Raw genomic sequence first — 17,263 nt, forward strand, 5'->3', positions numbered from 1 at the left:
CTGTTAGCTTAGCTCCCACTTCCGCGTTAGCTTTGGGTTAGCTTGTAGCTATAACGCTTCAGTTCGATGGGTGTCGTCATTTGATCCCAGCCTTACAGACCCATCCTCAGCTCCACCTCTTTTCACTTTTATGGATTTGTCTGGGTGTGACGAGATGTGTCAAAATGGCAGTTGTGGCCACCTCCCACAAGATTAAGAGGACACACACAGCAAATTAATAAAATAATGTGATTCCGAGCCTCTAAGAGCAACACAGCTCATGCCCACCTTTGTTTACCTTATAATGGTGGACACCGCGGGCTTCCCCGCACATATTAAATGCCACCCACAGACTCGGGGATTTCCGCATTCCTGAGAAGTCCCCCAGATTTATATGTGAACACTACACCACCCGTTCAAGATGGAGCTTACGCCATTCAGCCTGACCAAACCCTGACCGTGCAGATGCTAATGTGTAAACGCCATTTGTGTGGATGGAACAAAGCTGGATGAACACTATGCAGCATGCAAGAACAGCCCCACAAAGATACACTACAAAAATTTACAGAAAAGGCTGCGTTATCTCTGCTGCACTTAAAGTTCCTAAGAGCACAGTGGCCTCCATAATCCTTAAATGGAAGACCAGAACCATTCCTAGAGCAGGCTGCCCGGCAAAACTGAGCTGGCAGACTGCAGTCAGGTCCAGAACTTGATGAGGACGACGAACATGCAGATGAGCTTCCCTGAAACAGTTTCTGACATTTTGTGCAGAAAATCTCTTGTTATGCAAACTGATTGTTGCTGCAGCTGTCCGAGTGGTGGGTCTCAGGCGTGTTATTTTGACTAAGATGAGAGTTATTAATACAAACCTAAAATGTTACTGAAATGTAGGTCAAATATTAAAAAAAAATTTTTTTTACTATAAATATCAGATGGGAAAAAGGGAACTAAACACCAATCTAATGCATATTATTGAGCCTTTTATAACAAGAGTGTTATTTCAGCCTGATAATCTTTTTTTCTTTTTTTGCAGCAAACAAGTTTTGTTTCACTTGAAACGTCAAATGGAATATTCTATTAATCAACAGAAGCTTAGATTAGAACATTTAACGAAAAAATATTTGGCCTTTAAAAAAGTGAGGCAGTTGAATGCACAGAGTATGCATGTGCTGGTGCATGGTCAGGATGGTACCACCTCTGCCGCAATTTGAGCAAGGAAAAACCCTGGACAGTATTCACAAATATACTCATGCTTTAACATCTAGACGTTATGTTTAAATCAGTTGACTAATTCTTCTGGATTGTATGAGACTGTCCAACTGACCTGTCAAAGATAAAACGCATGAGTTGCAAGTTGAGAGTAGATGGTAGGCTGTGCAGTTTGATCCTGCGGGTGGCGTTCTGTTTACTCTGACAGCTCTCGCAGAAGTAACGGTTGTCATCATCCAGCTTCTCTTCCTAGAAGGTGAGAACAATGGCATCACGATGAGAAGAACAAAGAAGCAGAAGGTGCATGGAACATGAGACCACTAAGGCCTACAACAGATTTACTTATACAGTGGTTCCATTTTTTCAAGACAAGTGCCCAAGACAAGCTAGGGTCCCCCAACCCCAACTCCTATCAGCATGCACACAATTAAAAGTGAGTAATTACAAACTTTTTACAGACAAACAGAGCTTTGACTGTACTATTTGGTGCGATAGCCTCACAATCTGAGCACTGAAAAAATTGTGGGGACGCCCTGGGTAACGGACTCCAGGTAGCCTTGGCCCGCAAGATGCCTTGAAATGGCCCTGGGCGTGGCACTGAGTTTTAAAGGTGATCTGAATTCTAAAAAATATATAAACTGACATTTCTTATAATTTGCTTCATAAAGTTAATAATGTGTAGTGGAATAAATCTACCTACATTTTCATTTTCAAACTCTTTGTTTGGTTTTCTTTTTATTTGACTTTTTTTCCTGTCCTATCTGTCTCTGACCTTTCTGCATCTCTTCTAAATCCTACAGAACAAGATTCCAATATTTTCACCCCATTAGTTACTTTTGAATTAAGCACATCAAAGTGATACTGACTGATAAACAGTTGAGTGCACGCTGGCAACACTAGTGAGGTGAAATCAGCAGAGCACAGATGATAAGCCACTGCATCGGGCATGAATAAAAGGCAGAAAGCACCAGAGGATGTGAGAAGATACAATTTTGTTCCACAAAAAAACAAAAACAATGATGAACAGGAGTCTGCTTCTAGACCTGCAGAAGGAGAAAAACAACAAACAACAATACAACAAGAGCAAGCCATCACTGTGTAAACCTGATGAGGAAATATAAAATGAACATTGTTTTACTGAACAATCAAACGATAATAAATCACAGTGCATTTAGTGCCAACCACAGATTGAATACATGTGTTGAAAATGCCCAAGTCCATACTTATGGTTTCAAGATGGCGGCGCACACGGCTGCAGCGGCTTACGGCTCTCCGACTCAGTACTCCCTTTTTTTGTTTAGTTTGCTTAGTTTGTATGTCTTTCTTATTTTTTTCTGCACCATCGGCTCTACTTTCAAATTTTGCTACACCCGCCAGAGCCTCATAGACATTGGTGACCAGCATCAAACATCTGTTTCACTGGACTTCCTTCGCACGCACAACATCCTAGATCATATAGCGAGACCACCGGGCTCCCCGTGGATTGTTATCGGGACTAAGCGGAGGCGCAGACGGAGGGAAAGGAAGCAAAAGCGGGGACGTAGGTCCGGCATCATGCTGAGGCTAAAAAACAAACCACACAAGCCACCTCTGCCGAGCCTCTATCTCTCCAATGCTAGATCCCTCGTGCAAAAAACGGACGACCTGGAATTACAACTAGTGGGAAATCGCTATGTTCGTGACTGCTGTGCCTTATTACGGAAACCTGGCTTCACCCGGGAATACCCGATGCTAGCTTTCAGCTAGTAGGCCGCACTCTGCTCTGCTGGGACAGGTCAAAGGACTCCGGTAAGAGCAGAGGGGGAGGGCTCTGTATTTACGTGCATGAAAGCTGTTGTAACAACGGGACAATTATAAACAGTCACTGCTCCCCAAACCTCGAGTACATGTCGGTAAGATGCCGGCCTTTTTTTCTACCGAGAGAGCTAACAGTAGTGATCATCATGGCTGTGTACATCCCACCCGATGCCAACGTAAACACGGCGCTCTCTATCCTGCTGGACACCATTAACGAACAGCAGCGGGCCCACCCAGATGGGGTTCACATTATTGCAGGTGATTTTAACAAGGCCAACATAAAAACTGTACTCCCAAAGTTCTATCAGCATGTCAAATGTCCCACCAGAGGAGAAAACACTCTAGATCATGTTTACTCCAACATCAAGCATGCATATAGCTCCCCCCCCCCCCCCTCGGTCAGTCCGACCATCTCTCTCTCCTGCTCTCCCCAGCCTACACCCCCCTCAGGCGCAGTGCCAGGCCCACCACAAGGACTGTTACAACCTGGCCGGAAAATGCTCTCCACAAATTACAAGACTGCTTCACAGAGACACTGGGACATATTCGAACACCAGGACCTAGAAACTTTCACAGGATCAGTACTGGACTACATCCAAGTTCTGTACTGCAAATGTGTCAGTGGACAAAAGCATTCGGGTTTTTCCAAATCAAAAACCCTGGATGACCAGCGAGGTCCGCTCACTCCTCAAAGCCTGTGATGCCGCCTTCAGGTCAGGTGACAGAGCTCTGTACAGGGCTGCTCGAGCTGACCTGAAAAGGGGGATTAAAAAAGCCAAGTCAGACCACAAAAGGAATATCGAGTCCCACCTGTCCAGCAACAACACACGAGAGGTATGGCAGGGAATGCGAGACATCACCAACCACAGAAACAGCTCTGCAAAAACAGAAAACCTGAGTGTGCAGCTGGCAGAGGAAATAAACAGCTTCTTTGCCTGCTTTGAAACACCACAGCAGCAACACTCATCTGCTTCAGCCCTGCTACCATCCTCATCCTCACCTGGTTCTTACACCGCTCCACTCACTGTAACGGAGCAAGATGTCAGACCTGTGCTCTTAGCAGTGAACCCCAGGAAGGCGGCCGGTCCAGACGGAGTACCTGGCAAAGTATTAAGAGCATGCGCACACCAGCTCACCCTCATCTTCACCTGACTCTTCAACCTCTCACTGGATCAGGCAGCCATCCCGTCCTGTCTAAAATCAGCCACAATCATCCCAGTACCGAAGAAGTCTCCCATCTCCAGCTTAAATGATTACTGCCCTGTGGCCCTCACACCGGTAATCATGAAATGCTTTGAGAGACTAGTCCTTCAGCACATTAAGGATCACCTCCCCCCAGAATTCGACACCCACCAGTTTGCACACCGTAAACAGATCAACAGAGGATGCCATCGCCACAGCTCTCCACGCTGTGCTGAGTCACCTAGAGCAGCGGCAGAGCTACGTCCGAATGCTCTTTGTGGACTACAGCTCAGCCTTTAATACAATCATCCCAGACATCCTCATCAACAAACTGGTTACTCTTGGCCTCCCTCCTCTCACATGTGCCTGGATAAAGGATTTCCTCACAAAACGGCCCCAGACTGTGAGACTCGCCCCTCATCTCTCCTCCACTCGCACACTGAGCACCGGCTCCCCACAGGGCTGTGTGCTGAGCCCCCTCCTGTATTCTCTGTACACCCAAGACTGCAGTCCAACCCACAATAACACTCTCATCATCAAGTTTGCTGATGACATGTTTTACATGTGGTTGGACTCATTTCGAAGGGAGACGAGGCCGAGTACAGAGAGGAAGTCCTGAAGTTGGCAGCATGGTGTTCAGAAAACAACCTGTCCCTGAACACCAAGAAAACCATAGAGCTTATTGTCAACTTCAGGAGACACAGCACCGACTTGGCCCCCCTCTACATAAACGGGGAGTGTGTGGAGAGGGTCCACACTTTCCAGTTCCTTGGTGTCCTCATCTCTGCTGACATCTCCTGGGCGGAAAACATCTCAGCGGTCGTCAAGAAGGCCCAACAGCGGCTGCACTTCCTGAGAGTCCTCGAGAAGTACAAGCTGAACTCCAACCTGCTGCTGACCTTCTACCGCTCGTCCATTGAGCCTGCTAACCTACTGCATCATGGTATGGTACGGCAGCTGCACCAAGGCGGATAGAGTGAGGCTTCAGAGTGTGGTAATGACAGCACAGGAGATCATCGGCTGTCCTCTCCCCTCCCTGATGGACATTTATTCCTCCCGCTGCCTCAGTAGGACAGCAAACATCATCAAGGATAGCTCCCACCCTGGCTTCAACATTATCAGACTGCTTCCCTCAGGGAAGCGCTACAGGTGCATTAATACAAAAACCCACAGACTCAAAAACAGTTTCTTCCCCAAAGCAATAACCACCCTGAGATTAGACATGCACCGATAACACAGCCCCCCCCCTTCCCACTCCCTCTATTGACCACCACTATTTATACCAATTCTATGTGCAATAATTGTATATACATTACACTAATACTGTCCATATGTATATAGCGCTGCAGAACTGTACCAATACTGTGCAATAATTGTATATACCTAACACTAATACTGTCCATATGTATATAGCGCTGCAGAACTGTACCCCCCCCCCCCAGCATGTTTTTTTTACACTGCTTAGGAGATGCTCTGTATCTCACTTTACATCTGTATAGTGACAATAAAGGCATTCTATTATAAGAGCACCATGTGAGCACATGTGTGTGTACAGGCGCTTGTATATGTAAGGTTTCTCTATAGGAGCGTCCAAAAGAGAATGTGAGGGGCCACACATCTTCCCCCAAAGATGTGTAGAAGATGGAGGGAACTCCTAGTCCCAGAGATCCAGCAGCTGTCCCAAAGCGCAGGGACCCTAGAGAGACTGTAACCAGAAAAGCCCCAGCCCCCTCTCAAGAGGCGCAGAGGATTGCCCCGGGGGGTCACAACCAGCAGCCGGCAGAGTCCCGGGAGATATCAGCGACAAGCCAACAGGCCCGCCCGCAGCCTCCCACCCCCAAGCAGGCCGAGCCCGGAACCCAGCGACCCAGGACCCAGGGGCAACCAGCCCCGCCGGGGACCCAACAGAGCCTGGGGACTCAGATCCCACCAGGCAGCCAACGGGATCGATCAGGCTGCTGACTCCAAAAACCTTTAACCCCCTGACCCGGGGGCAGCAAACACTCAGGCAGACCAAGGCACCACACTCCACACCAAATGTGGCAGGGGGAGGTGAGGCGAAGATGTATAGTAGCACAAGAAGTCCGAGGAGAGGGGAGGAGTCCAAGACCCCACCTGACATTTACAGCCATATACAGACACAATCTCTCCCTCATGCTCCCACATACCTCATTTTTCTTCTTTCAATCTTACTGCTTTTGTGACCCACGGTTTGTTGTTTGGATATATCCCGACACAATTATGGGGTATAATCATATCCCGACAAAAGGCACTACTAACATATCAAAATCATTTCCACATGACTGAGCAAAGACGTCCCACTCTGTACAGTCAAAACATTTCTGAAGATTAAGCACCACCTCCTCAGACCAGGTGGTCACGTCCCTGGTCCTTACTTTCTCTCTTTTAAACATAGTCTTGTAGTTCGGCAAGAGATGTATACAGTTATGATCTGAAGATCCCAGAGGTGGAAGAGAGAAAGATTTATAAGCATTCTCTATAGACCCGTAGCACATGTGCAGAGTTCTGTCCTTCCTGGTAGAACAGGTCATGAACTGGTACAAGTTTTTAAGCGTTTTACCTAAATTCACATGATTAAAATCCCCCAGAATGAAATTAGGTGCATCTGGGGAGATTGACTGCAATCTCTGCACAACGTCAAAGATAGTGCTGGAGGCTAACTGCGCATTTGCTTTCGGGTGGATATACACCATAGTAAAAAAGAGATGCGGGAACTCCCACGGCAGGTAGAAAGGGCGCACTGAGACTGAAAGCAGTTCTACATCCGGGTTGCAGATTCTTTCACGTATCCTGATTGATTTGCAGTACTGTTAGTTTACGTATAAACATACCCCTTCGCCTTGATGTTTCCCCGTCAACTCAGCCTGTCAATCCAAGCGAAGCAGAGCTCCGAAGGCATCAATCGCCAGGTCTGAATCCTGTTCTTTATGTGTAAGCCATGTTTCCGAGAAAGCCAAAATGCCGCACTTTCCAAAGTCCTTCTGATATCGGACGCATGCTTGTAATTTGTCCATTTTATTCCTCAATGATTGAACATTTCCCATAATGATTGAGGGTAAAGGAATGTGATTTAGTCGGCACTTCCTCATGCGGACTCGCACTCCACCGTGTTTTCCACGTTTCATTCTCCTCCCAAAAACATCATGGCTTGATCTTCCATTATCCCCGGACTCCAACCGATGCAGCACCAGATGCGATTCAACTGTCTTGCCTGTTGGTCTCAACTGTACTAGCATCTCCCTGGTGTAGAGTTGCCTCCCCGCCATGACAGCTCCATGCCCTCCAGCAGCAAACAGCCACGCAATCAAAATTCCCAGCGCAATCAACTTACATAAATCCATCTTATCACAGTGAGAAGGATATAAAAATATAAAGTCATCTTGTATCTTGTTTAAAAACAAGATGCCAGCCCAATTATAGAGAAATTGCAAAGAAAGTCAAGGTGTCAGTGAGTACAGTTTCCTTCACCAACAAAAGGCACCCAGAAACTGGGGCAACTTCTGACAGGAAGAGGTCTGGCAGACCGAAAGCCACAACTGCATCAGAGGACAAGTTTTTGAGAGTTAGCTTGCGTGATAGGCGGCTCACAGGACAACAGCTTCAAGCACAGCTTAATAGTGGTCGTAGTGAACAAGTCTCAGTTTCAACTGTGAAGAGAAGACTTTGAGCTGCAGGTTTGACAGGACGAGTTGTATCAAGAAAGCCACTGCTAAGATGTCAGAATAAGAGAAAGTGGCTTGCCTGGGCCATGAAACACTGCCATTGGACTACTGAAGACTGGAAGAAGGTATTATGGACTGATGAATCCAAATTTGAAATCTTCAGTTCATCACAAAGGATCTTTGTACGCCGTCGAGTAGGTGAAAGGATGGTTCCTCAGTGTGTGACATCAACTGTCAAACATGGAGGAGGAAGAGTGATGGTGTGGGGCTGTTTTACTGGATCCAGGGTCGGTGACTTGTGTTGGGTATTTTTATAATTGTACCTTTTTGAGGCCTAAAAGATGCCCATTTTGTGTTATTAACACTTCATGAATCTCAGTGTGTTCATGAAAGGTTGAGCAAGGATGTTGATTGTGGGTTTCCAACTGAAAACTGTACCTCTGTAACCTGAGAAGGCCCCGCCTTCTACCCCATCCTTTGCTGAATAAAGCCCCTGGGAAACTGAGGAGACTTGGGAGTGACAGGGGAAAAGCCTTGGAGGTTTTTCCCTGCGTTAACTCTCCTTTATTTTGGGGACTCATGGTAAAATGTCTTCCATGTTGTCAAGAGTGTTTATTTCAGGTTCCAGGGTTATGGAGATTAAATATTACCTAACATTAAATATAACCCAACATCTTGGTGGAGAATGCGGGCATGCAGAGCTGGTGAACTGAAGGCTTTTCCCAGGAGCAGAGGAGGCCTGGTTAGCTCCATGGAGGGGGTTTCTGTGCCCAGCTCTCGCATGACGATTCATGGACATTACAAATAATCAATCAATCAATCAATCACACTCTCTCTCTCTCTCTCTCTCTCTCTCTCTCTCTCTCTCTCTCTCTCTCTCTCTCTCTCTCTCTCTCTCTCTCTCTCTCTCTCTCTCTCTCTCTCTCTCTCTCTCTCTCTCTCTCTCTCTCTCTCTCTCTCTCTCTCTCTCTCTCTCTCTCTCTCTCATCCTTTAAGGTAATATGGGATAAATCTAAAATTACCTATCAACTTGTACAGAGTGAGAGGCAAGCTGAATGAAAACGGCTACCACAGCATTTTCTAGCGCCATGCAGTACTCTCTGGTGTGCGCCTAGCTTGTCAGGGGTAACATATGTCCAAGCTATGCCAGCACATCTCCAGACTTAAACCCCATGGAGCTGGTTTGGGATTAACTGGACAGAAGACTGAAAGCAAAGCAACCTACAAGTGTCACACATTTATGGCAACTTCTGCAACAGATATGGGAAGAACTTTTTTAAGAACATTTGATTTCTATTGTAGAAAGAATGCCACGAGTGTGTTCAGCTGTTATATCTGCCAAAGGCTTAGAACACATTTTGGTCAATAAATTGATTCCATGATTTCTTTTTTAACTCAAATAGCTTACTTGTACTATGCTTTCATTTCAGAGTGCAATGTGACATTAAACTGCATGGGCAGTTGTCTTGGCTGCTGCCGTGGATCTGTTGCTGTCAGGGCAAATGGCTCCGCTGATGATGTGTCGTTTATTACCTGACCCATCTGAACTCAGCCTATTGTTTCCTCTGTTGTTCACGTGTGTGTGTGTGTGTGTGTGTGTGTGTGTGTGTGTGTGTGTGTGTGTGTGTGTGTGTGTGTGTGTGTGTGTGTGCATGGACGAGTGTGCGGGTGATTGTATGTCCACTTTGGAAGTTGGGCGCGGGAGGGGAACTGTAATTGTCAATTGTTTAATACTTGGGGAGGGGGGCTGGGATGGGAATATGGGATCTATGGGGCCATTTTAATCTGTGAAGCGCTTTGAGTTGCATTTTTTTGTATGAAAAGTGCTATATAAATAAAGTTGATTTGATTTGATTTGCATAACCCCCCCCCCCCCCCCCCCAAAAAAACTGGAAAAATTGAGGCGTTCTAAAACTTTTGCCCGGTGGTATAGGTTTCCACTTTTGACTGACAGAGAAAAAAACATAAAAAAGGTGAGTTATGTTGACATGTTTCTTCTTTGCGCGCATGCACGAGTGGCTGGGTGGCAAAAACAAACACAATATGGCCTGCTATCAATATGTGATGTGGGGGGTGGGGGTGGGGGGGTCTGGGAAGGATAAAAGATTAGAGAAAAGTAAAGTGAGGTGAAGAGGGGGGGACTCCTTATTTTGAGTCTTATGGTTTTTTTTAATTAGACAGTTTCTCCCATTTCTCCCAGTATTTTTTACATGTATCCCTGGATAATCTTAATGAAAATGTAATACGTTCCATGTTTTGGATGTGTTGGACTATTTCGTTCCAATCCCGTGTGGTAGGCACAGTCTTATTTAACCACTTTCGGGTAATAGCTTTCCTGCAGGCTGCTTGTAGTGTCTGTAAGAGGTATCTGCCTTTTTTTCCAACATCTGATGGGATATTCCCCCGGTAAAAAACGTCAAAACCCTCTGACAGTTTAAGATTTAGAACCCGCTTGATTTCGGCAATCACCTCTTTCCTGAATGCAGTTATCTTTCGACATGCCCAGAAGATGTGAAAGTGGTCTACTGGAGATTGGCCACATTCTCTCATCATCTCCCGAGTGAAGTATTTTTGCTTTGGAGTTCCTTTATTTTAGGAGTAATGAAAAATCTCACAGTATTCCTCCAGGAAAATTCCTTCCTTTCCTCTGAACAGGAAGTAGTTTTAACAGTCTTGCATATGTTAGACCAGTCAGCGTCTGACAGTGTTAAGTTAGCCTCTTTTTCCAATTTGAGTTTGATATATGTTGAAGAATTCCTCTTTTCCATCATTAAAATAGAGTAAACTGTTGAAATTTGTTTTCGGTTAAGATTTCCTTTACCTGTTTCGATAAAAGTTATGACGAGAGGATGAATTTAATTGATTTTCAAGTTATGTTCATAATAATGACTAAGTTGGAGGTATCTAAAAAAGTCTAATTTCTCTAAATTATAGTTTGTTACCATCTGTTGAAAGCTATTTAATCCTCGATCTGTTTTTATTTTCCAATAGGCTGTGATGCCCTGCTCAGCCCACAATTTAAGTCTTGAATCTAATTTTGCAGGTAGGAAATTTGAGTCATAAGCCGGACAGCGTAATATTTGTGTGTCTGTCTCAATTTTGCCATTTTCAATTTTTTTCAGCCAGATGGTGAGTGGCACTTTTTTCACATTTGGATTCTTATTCATTACTGACTGCATTATTAATCTGTCACCTGCCATGGCAGACAGAGGAAGGTGTGTTTCTTTTTGAACTATGTCTTTCCATTTAGCATCATTGTTTGGATCACAACAAGCTAGTAAAGTTTAAGGAAGACACTGTTAGTCCGCCTTTATTTTTGGGCAGCTTCATGGTTTCCGCTCTGGTCCTTGGTCTCAGTTTTCCCCAAATAAATTTCAAAATCATCCTATTCCGTTTTGTAAATTGGACAGGGGGAATTTCTAATGGTAGTGCTAAAAATAGGAAGAGTAGTTTTAGTAATATTGTCATTTTTATTAGGTCAATCCCATGGTACATGTTTAATGGTAACAGTTGCCATCTGGATAAACTAGCTTTGATGCTGTCTGTCATTGGGGGGGGGGGGGGGGGGGGACATTAACCGCAAATAAGTTGGTTAATATTCTAGGAATATAAATCCCAAGGCATTTTATAACTTGATTGTTCCAATTATCCTTTAAAAGTTTAAAAATGTGTTTATGTGGCTTACAATTAAAGGTTAAGACCTGTGTTTTATGGAGGTTTAATTTGTAGCCTGAGTGACTGCCGAATATCTTGAGTGTATGTATTAGAGCTGGTATGCTCTGGTCTGGGTTTGCTAAGGTCAACAAGATATCATCGGCATGTAAACAAATTTGATATTGTTCGTTCAGGATGGATACCCCTGCAATTTCCTCACAGTCTCGAATGGACTGTGCGAGGGGTTCAATGTATAATGCAAACAGGGCCGGACTTAAAGGCACAGTCCGTAAGATTTAAATGTAGAATAACTTTAAAAATGTTTGATTTTGTCCATCTGACCCAATTTTCTTAAAAAAGGTAAATAATCTTTAATATTTCAATTTTCTCCTAAGTCCCTCCTCTGCACTGTATAGCTCAGACAATATTTCTGCAAGCCTAACGCGTTGACCAATAGCGCTGCGTTACCACCAGGGGCAGCTGTCAATCATCGAGCATGAGCAGGTCTCAGCGTGCACAACAGTGTCACGCGCCTCACTCGGCTTACTGCAGAAACATGGAGCAACAAAACACCAAATTACCGATTCCTCGACTGCCTTCCACATCTCAAAAAACATTTAAAAAGTTTAAAAGCCCTTCTTCAAAAGTGGCTGTAAGACGTTTAAGACAGTCGAGTAGAATTTACATTGGAGATTGTTTTAAACGATGGAGAGATTTTCGTGATCTACACGGCCTGAAAATGGATCAAGAGTTGGCAAAGTATCTTTTGGACAGGTAAATTATTTATTGTTTTTCGGATAAATTTACTTAAAATCTTTCTTTCACTGAAAGAAGTAATAGAGCAAACAAGCTTTGTATGCTTGGTGTCCTATTGGCTAATGTAGCATTAGCTTGAATGCTAAGTCGACATGAATCGATGCTAGTCAAACTATTTATGCCATATTTGGAAGAAGTTTGAGTAACGAAAGGGGATTTTAGTTTTTTTTTTATATGGGAGCTAATGACCAGTGTGGCGGCCATATCAGTGTATTGTTTTAAGCTCTTGTTTATAACTTCCCCGTTAGCAGGGTTCAGTTAGCATCTTGAACGCTGAATTAGATGTTTACACTTTCCTGAGCTGCGTGTTTGATAAAAATGAGTAATCAGCAGCTCATGTAGCACTTGTAGAAGTCTGAGGAGATGATTCAGCAGTTAGAATTAGGTGTGATTGATGAGGAACGTATCCAAAACCTTACGTTTCCATTAGCACTGGAAGACATATTGTGCTAACCTGGGTGGGCCACGTGTACAGATTACCGTCTGATTTTGTGGTCTTACCTACGTGAAAACTCCATATTAAAATAAAAGGAATGATAATCAGCTCGTGCAGAAATCTGTGAAGGCTGGGGAGACTTGTTTTATTACAGTGGAACAAAGATATCTGTAACCATTTTTGGTTTTGCTGCAAGTCGGCGAACACTTATGAGTTTTTTGTAAGTACATTATTTGTATTTTCATATTAAAAAAAGTGAATGTAACTAATCGCCACATATGTCTTTTAGGACATGTGGATTGGTCTACTCCATCATGTGACTGGAGAACATGAGTGGTCTCTGGATGCTAGTCAGCATGATCCTTTACTGAGTGACAGAGAGAAAGACTGGATTCAGAAAGGCTCCACTCCACATAAAGCCCTCAGTGACATCATTCTCAGTGAACGCTGGCTGAAAGAAGTCCAAAAATATTTGAAATTCAGGTACTGTATTTAATTATAGCTATAAATAATAATATAATTGTTCTAAATGTTAAATTCTTGTTTTAGATCTACAGCAAATTTGGAGGCATTTCACAACCATCTCCTAATGTAAGCAAGCAAAAGATTCAGTTACATCCCACCTGTTTACGAGGCACGGATACTGCTTGCTGAATTGGACTACAATCACCACTCACATCGAGAAGTGAAGAGCAGAGCAGATGGATCGATACAGTATGTATTTATTTATTTATATTTTTAATAAAACATACACTCATGAATTCATAATTCACTGGTCCAGTTTTAGTCATTTTTTATTAAGAACTTCCTCAGATGAACAACCACAACGCTCCTAACTGCTACATATTGGTTTTACAACATGCTGTCAAGTGGCCAACTGTAGAATAACAGAAACACCACATTTTCAATAATAGTGCCTCCAGGTGGGGCGTACCTAAATTACTTTTAATTTAAAACACTTTTTCAGCTAATTTGTTGTATACTACAAGTTAGAACCCTGCACGGGCCTAAAATCTGAGCCCGTGTCCGGCCCGGCCCGAGGGGGTGGAGCCTCAGCCCGACCCGGTCCGAAAAGGTTTTCAGGATTCTCTGGCCTGACCCGAGCCCGACTTTTTTTTAACCAACTAAATGAAAACAAAGTGCGTCAATCCTGACCAATGTGTTAAAAGATGTGCAGGATCAGATCAAATTGTTTTTCCCTCATTTACCGTCACGGAGATAACGGCGTACTGGCTCTGGTGGTAATCAAGTTAAATTTGATCTCTTTCCAACAATTTTCACAAGAAAACAGAACAGTTAAAAGCAGGGCTTGTGTTGACCGGATAGTTCCCGTATTTGACCGTTTATTTTGACGGAGAAAGAAAAGAAAGAATTACCCTGACGCATGCAGACGTCACTCAAGAAAAGATTCCCATCTGAACATCTGAGCTGGACACTGCTCAGCGCAGCTCGCTCTCAGCGCATATGTGCACAGCGAGCTGAAGTTGAGGAGATTGGCTTGGAGCGCGTCGCAGAACCAGAGCGCATGCGGGAAGGTTCCTCCCACTGAAGCAAGTGTTTTCCAAACCCTGTCTCTCAGATAGACTTGTCACTTAGAAAATGTTCCCCGATTATGAAACTTTGGCTGAATGATGCTTGTTCCTGTCTCCAATGAGGCAACTCATCCAGGAGCCGTCTGAGGAGAAGCCCAGAATCTCACATCTTCAGCTCAGGAAGCGCCTATGATTACACACAAGCGTGACGCGTCAACCCGGTCTCACAGTAAGACCGGGTTGGGCCTGTTCAGGTTTACGCAGACAATCTTTACATAGAATTGACTTACAGATATAAAATTAATTCAGTAAAATATAAAGCATTTTATTTAACTATCCATTCATTATTTTACAAGCACAAAGAGCCGCATCAGATTCAGATCAGCGGGAAGATTCCTCTGGATGAATTCAGTCGGAGGAATCTTCCCGCATGCGCTCTGGTTCTGCGACGCGCTCCAAGCCCCTCTCCACATCTTCAGCTCGCTGGGTACCTTATGTAGTACACGCTGACAGCGAGCTGCGCTGAGCAGTGTCCAGCTCAGATGTTCAGATGGGAATCTTTTCTTGGGTGATTTAGCTACATTTGTGATGTGCATAGAATAAAAATGTCAGTTCGTCTGCATGCATCGGGGTAATTCTTTCTATTCTTTCTCCTTCAAAATAAACGGTCAAATACGGGAACTGTCCGGTCAGCACAAGCCCTGCTTTTACCTGTTCTGTTTTCTTGTGAAAATTGTTGCAAAGAGATATAATTTAACTTGATTAACACCAGAGCCAGGCGCACTGCACCGTTGTCTCCGTCGCTGTAAATGAGGGGAAAACAAAATGATCGGATCCTTTTCTGACTTTCCCCACCTACAAAGTTTAATTACAACAATCAAACGTGACAGAGCCTGGATTTGTATTCTGAACAGTCTAAACATGTTTTAAAAAGAAACGTATGACAAAAGTGGCACCTGCTCAGTAAAACTACCAACAGGGTGAAAAATATCAAAATATTGTAGGCAGAGATGGGATACAACTTCTGGATCCATTTTATATAAAGCTCAGTAAAACCACCAACAGGGTGAAAAATATCAAAATATTGTAGGCAGAGACGGGATACAACTTCTGGATCCATTTTATATAAATTGTTTTATTGATTATCTTTTTATGAAAGATAACTTTGACGTACACGAGCGACCGGTACCGGCTGCTGTCACCTGTTGTGAGCAGCGCTCTGCTGTCTGAGGGTAGGCCCCGCCCACAACGCCGCGGCTGCTGTGGCTCCCAGTGTTTTCTTCACTGTGGGAAACGGGTAATAATGGCTCTTTGATGGGAACAGGTTGCCAACCCCTGGTTTAAGTGTTTCAATTTTTTTTAAAATGAATTCGATTAAAAATAAAGGAGCCCGGCCCATGTCCGAGGTAATTACACAGTCATTGGCCCGAAGCCCGGCCCGAGGGCCTAGGGCCGGGCCAACCCGAGGGCCTAGGGCTTCAGTGCAGGGCTCTACTACAAGTTATGGCATGTGTCATTTCAGATACATTAAAATATTCAACAAAAAATCAAGATGCTGGAGGCTGTATTCTGAGAAGGTGGCAAAAGACTACTCCTACATCCCACAGATCCAAACCATGATCGTCAACCAAGCAAGAAAGGTCTTCCTCGACGCTACAAGCTGAGGATCCAAGGCATTACGGTTTGCTGTCCGGAGTCCCTGCACCATCAACAGAGGAACTTCTACAACACCTACGGACTCGCGGTGATGGTAAAATAAAACATGATCTGCCTTACATCTTCCACACAATAGTCCATTGCTGATTTGAGTTTATTTTTTTATTTACAGGTAAAACTATGCCACAGACATAGGTGTTGGGGGAGGCAAGAGAAAACCCAAAACCTTCTTTATTTTTGTTTCCTGTGTTTTTTTTGTTTGAAAATAAAGATATATTTTGGGGAAATAAGGACTAATAATTTACAAATGTATGTAAAATGCTGGAGGTAGACTTAAGTTTTTGTTGTTGTGCAGGAGTTTTAAAATTTATGGTATTTTTACAAATGCAACACAGAGTTATGCTTTAGAACACTTTATTAGAGCATCAAACAAAAATATATAAAAAACAAACTTATGTAAAATATCGAAAATATACATTTATTTACAATCGTCTTGGAATAAAACCAGTGTAGTTACCATTGGGGTCAGGGAATTTTTCCCTTATCCTCCAGACAACACAGCTTGGGATTACTAATCTGTGCCCTCCACCAAGTTTTCCATGCTGCCATGCTACAAATTGTCTGTAAGCTGCATGGCGGAACTGTCTGTTGTCCTCACCAGGGTCCGGGTCATCATAAACTGCTCGAAACTCATTCCACAATGTTCTGGCAAGGCGAAGAACACCATTTTGCAGAATAAACTCCTCCATGTGTGGTACAGTTGAAATACATGTCTGGGGAGGCTGTTGGCAGCATTTCTTTCCCAAATCAGTTGGCATATCTCTGCAGTGGGAGCATACACACTATGAAGGTTGATTGGATGTTGGAGGTGTTGTGGCAGGTGGACCAGAGAGGGCAAGTACATCAAAGAGAACACCAGTGTCTGTCCAGCACCATGGTAAGGACGTCAATAGCCTGCTGAGGGTTCAGGTTCTGTATGTGTTGCTACAAAAGTGGAAAGAGATGCTACAGCAATAGATTTTCAGATCATTTAGTGTAATTTTGTTATGCTTACACGTTTAAAGTCTATTTGCTCTCTCTCTCTCTCTCTCTCTCTCTCTCTCTCTCTCTCTCTCTCTCGAGAGAGAGAGAGAGAGAGAGAGAGAGAGAGAGAGAGAGAGAGAGAGAGAGAGAGAGAGAGAGATCTTCATCTCCAAGGTCCACAGCTGAGTGTTTCGCACTTCTTCGGTCTCTGGATGCACCGCGGCCTCTAGACGCACCACGGCCTCTGGATGCACCACGGCTTTGAGATGATTGTGGGCATCTCCTTTTTGCACCAA

The 17,263-nt window shown here is 44.0% G+C and overlaps 1 protein-coding gene across 8 annotated transcripts in view; it reads right to left on the reverse strand.

Annotated features, from left to right (window-relative positions):
* Positions 1-17,263, reverse strand: part of usp48 (ubiquitin specific peptidase 48) — a 157,396-nt gene that overhangs the window by 96,123 nt on the left and 44,010 nt on the right. For all 8 annotated transcript variants that reach the window (XR_011520076.1, XR_011520077.1, XR_011520075.1 and 5 more), the window contains one exon: positions 1,304-1,437. Coding sequence is in view for 2 of the 8 variants with exons in the window: in XM_070549125.1 (XP_070405226.1) it covers positions 1,304-1,437 (134 nt within the window). In the remaining 6 variants the exon portion in view is untranslated. The remainder of the gene's footprint in view (positions 1-1,303; positions 1,438-17,263) is intronic.

This window comes from Nothobranchius furzeri, chromosome 3 (assembly GCF_043380555.1).
Source record: "Nothobranchius furzeri strain GRZ-AD chromosome 3, NfurGRZ-RIMD1, whole genome shotgun sequence".
In the NCBI taxonomy this organism is placed as follows: Eukaryota; Metazoa; Chordata; class Actinopteri; order Cyprinodontiformes; family Nothobranchiidae; genus Nothobranchius; species Nothobranchius furzeri.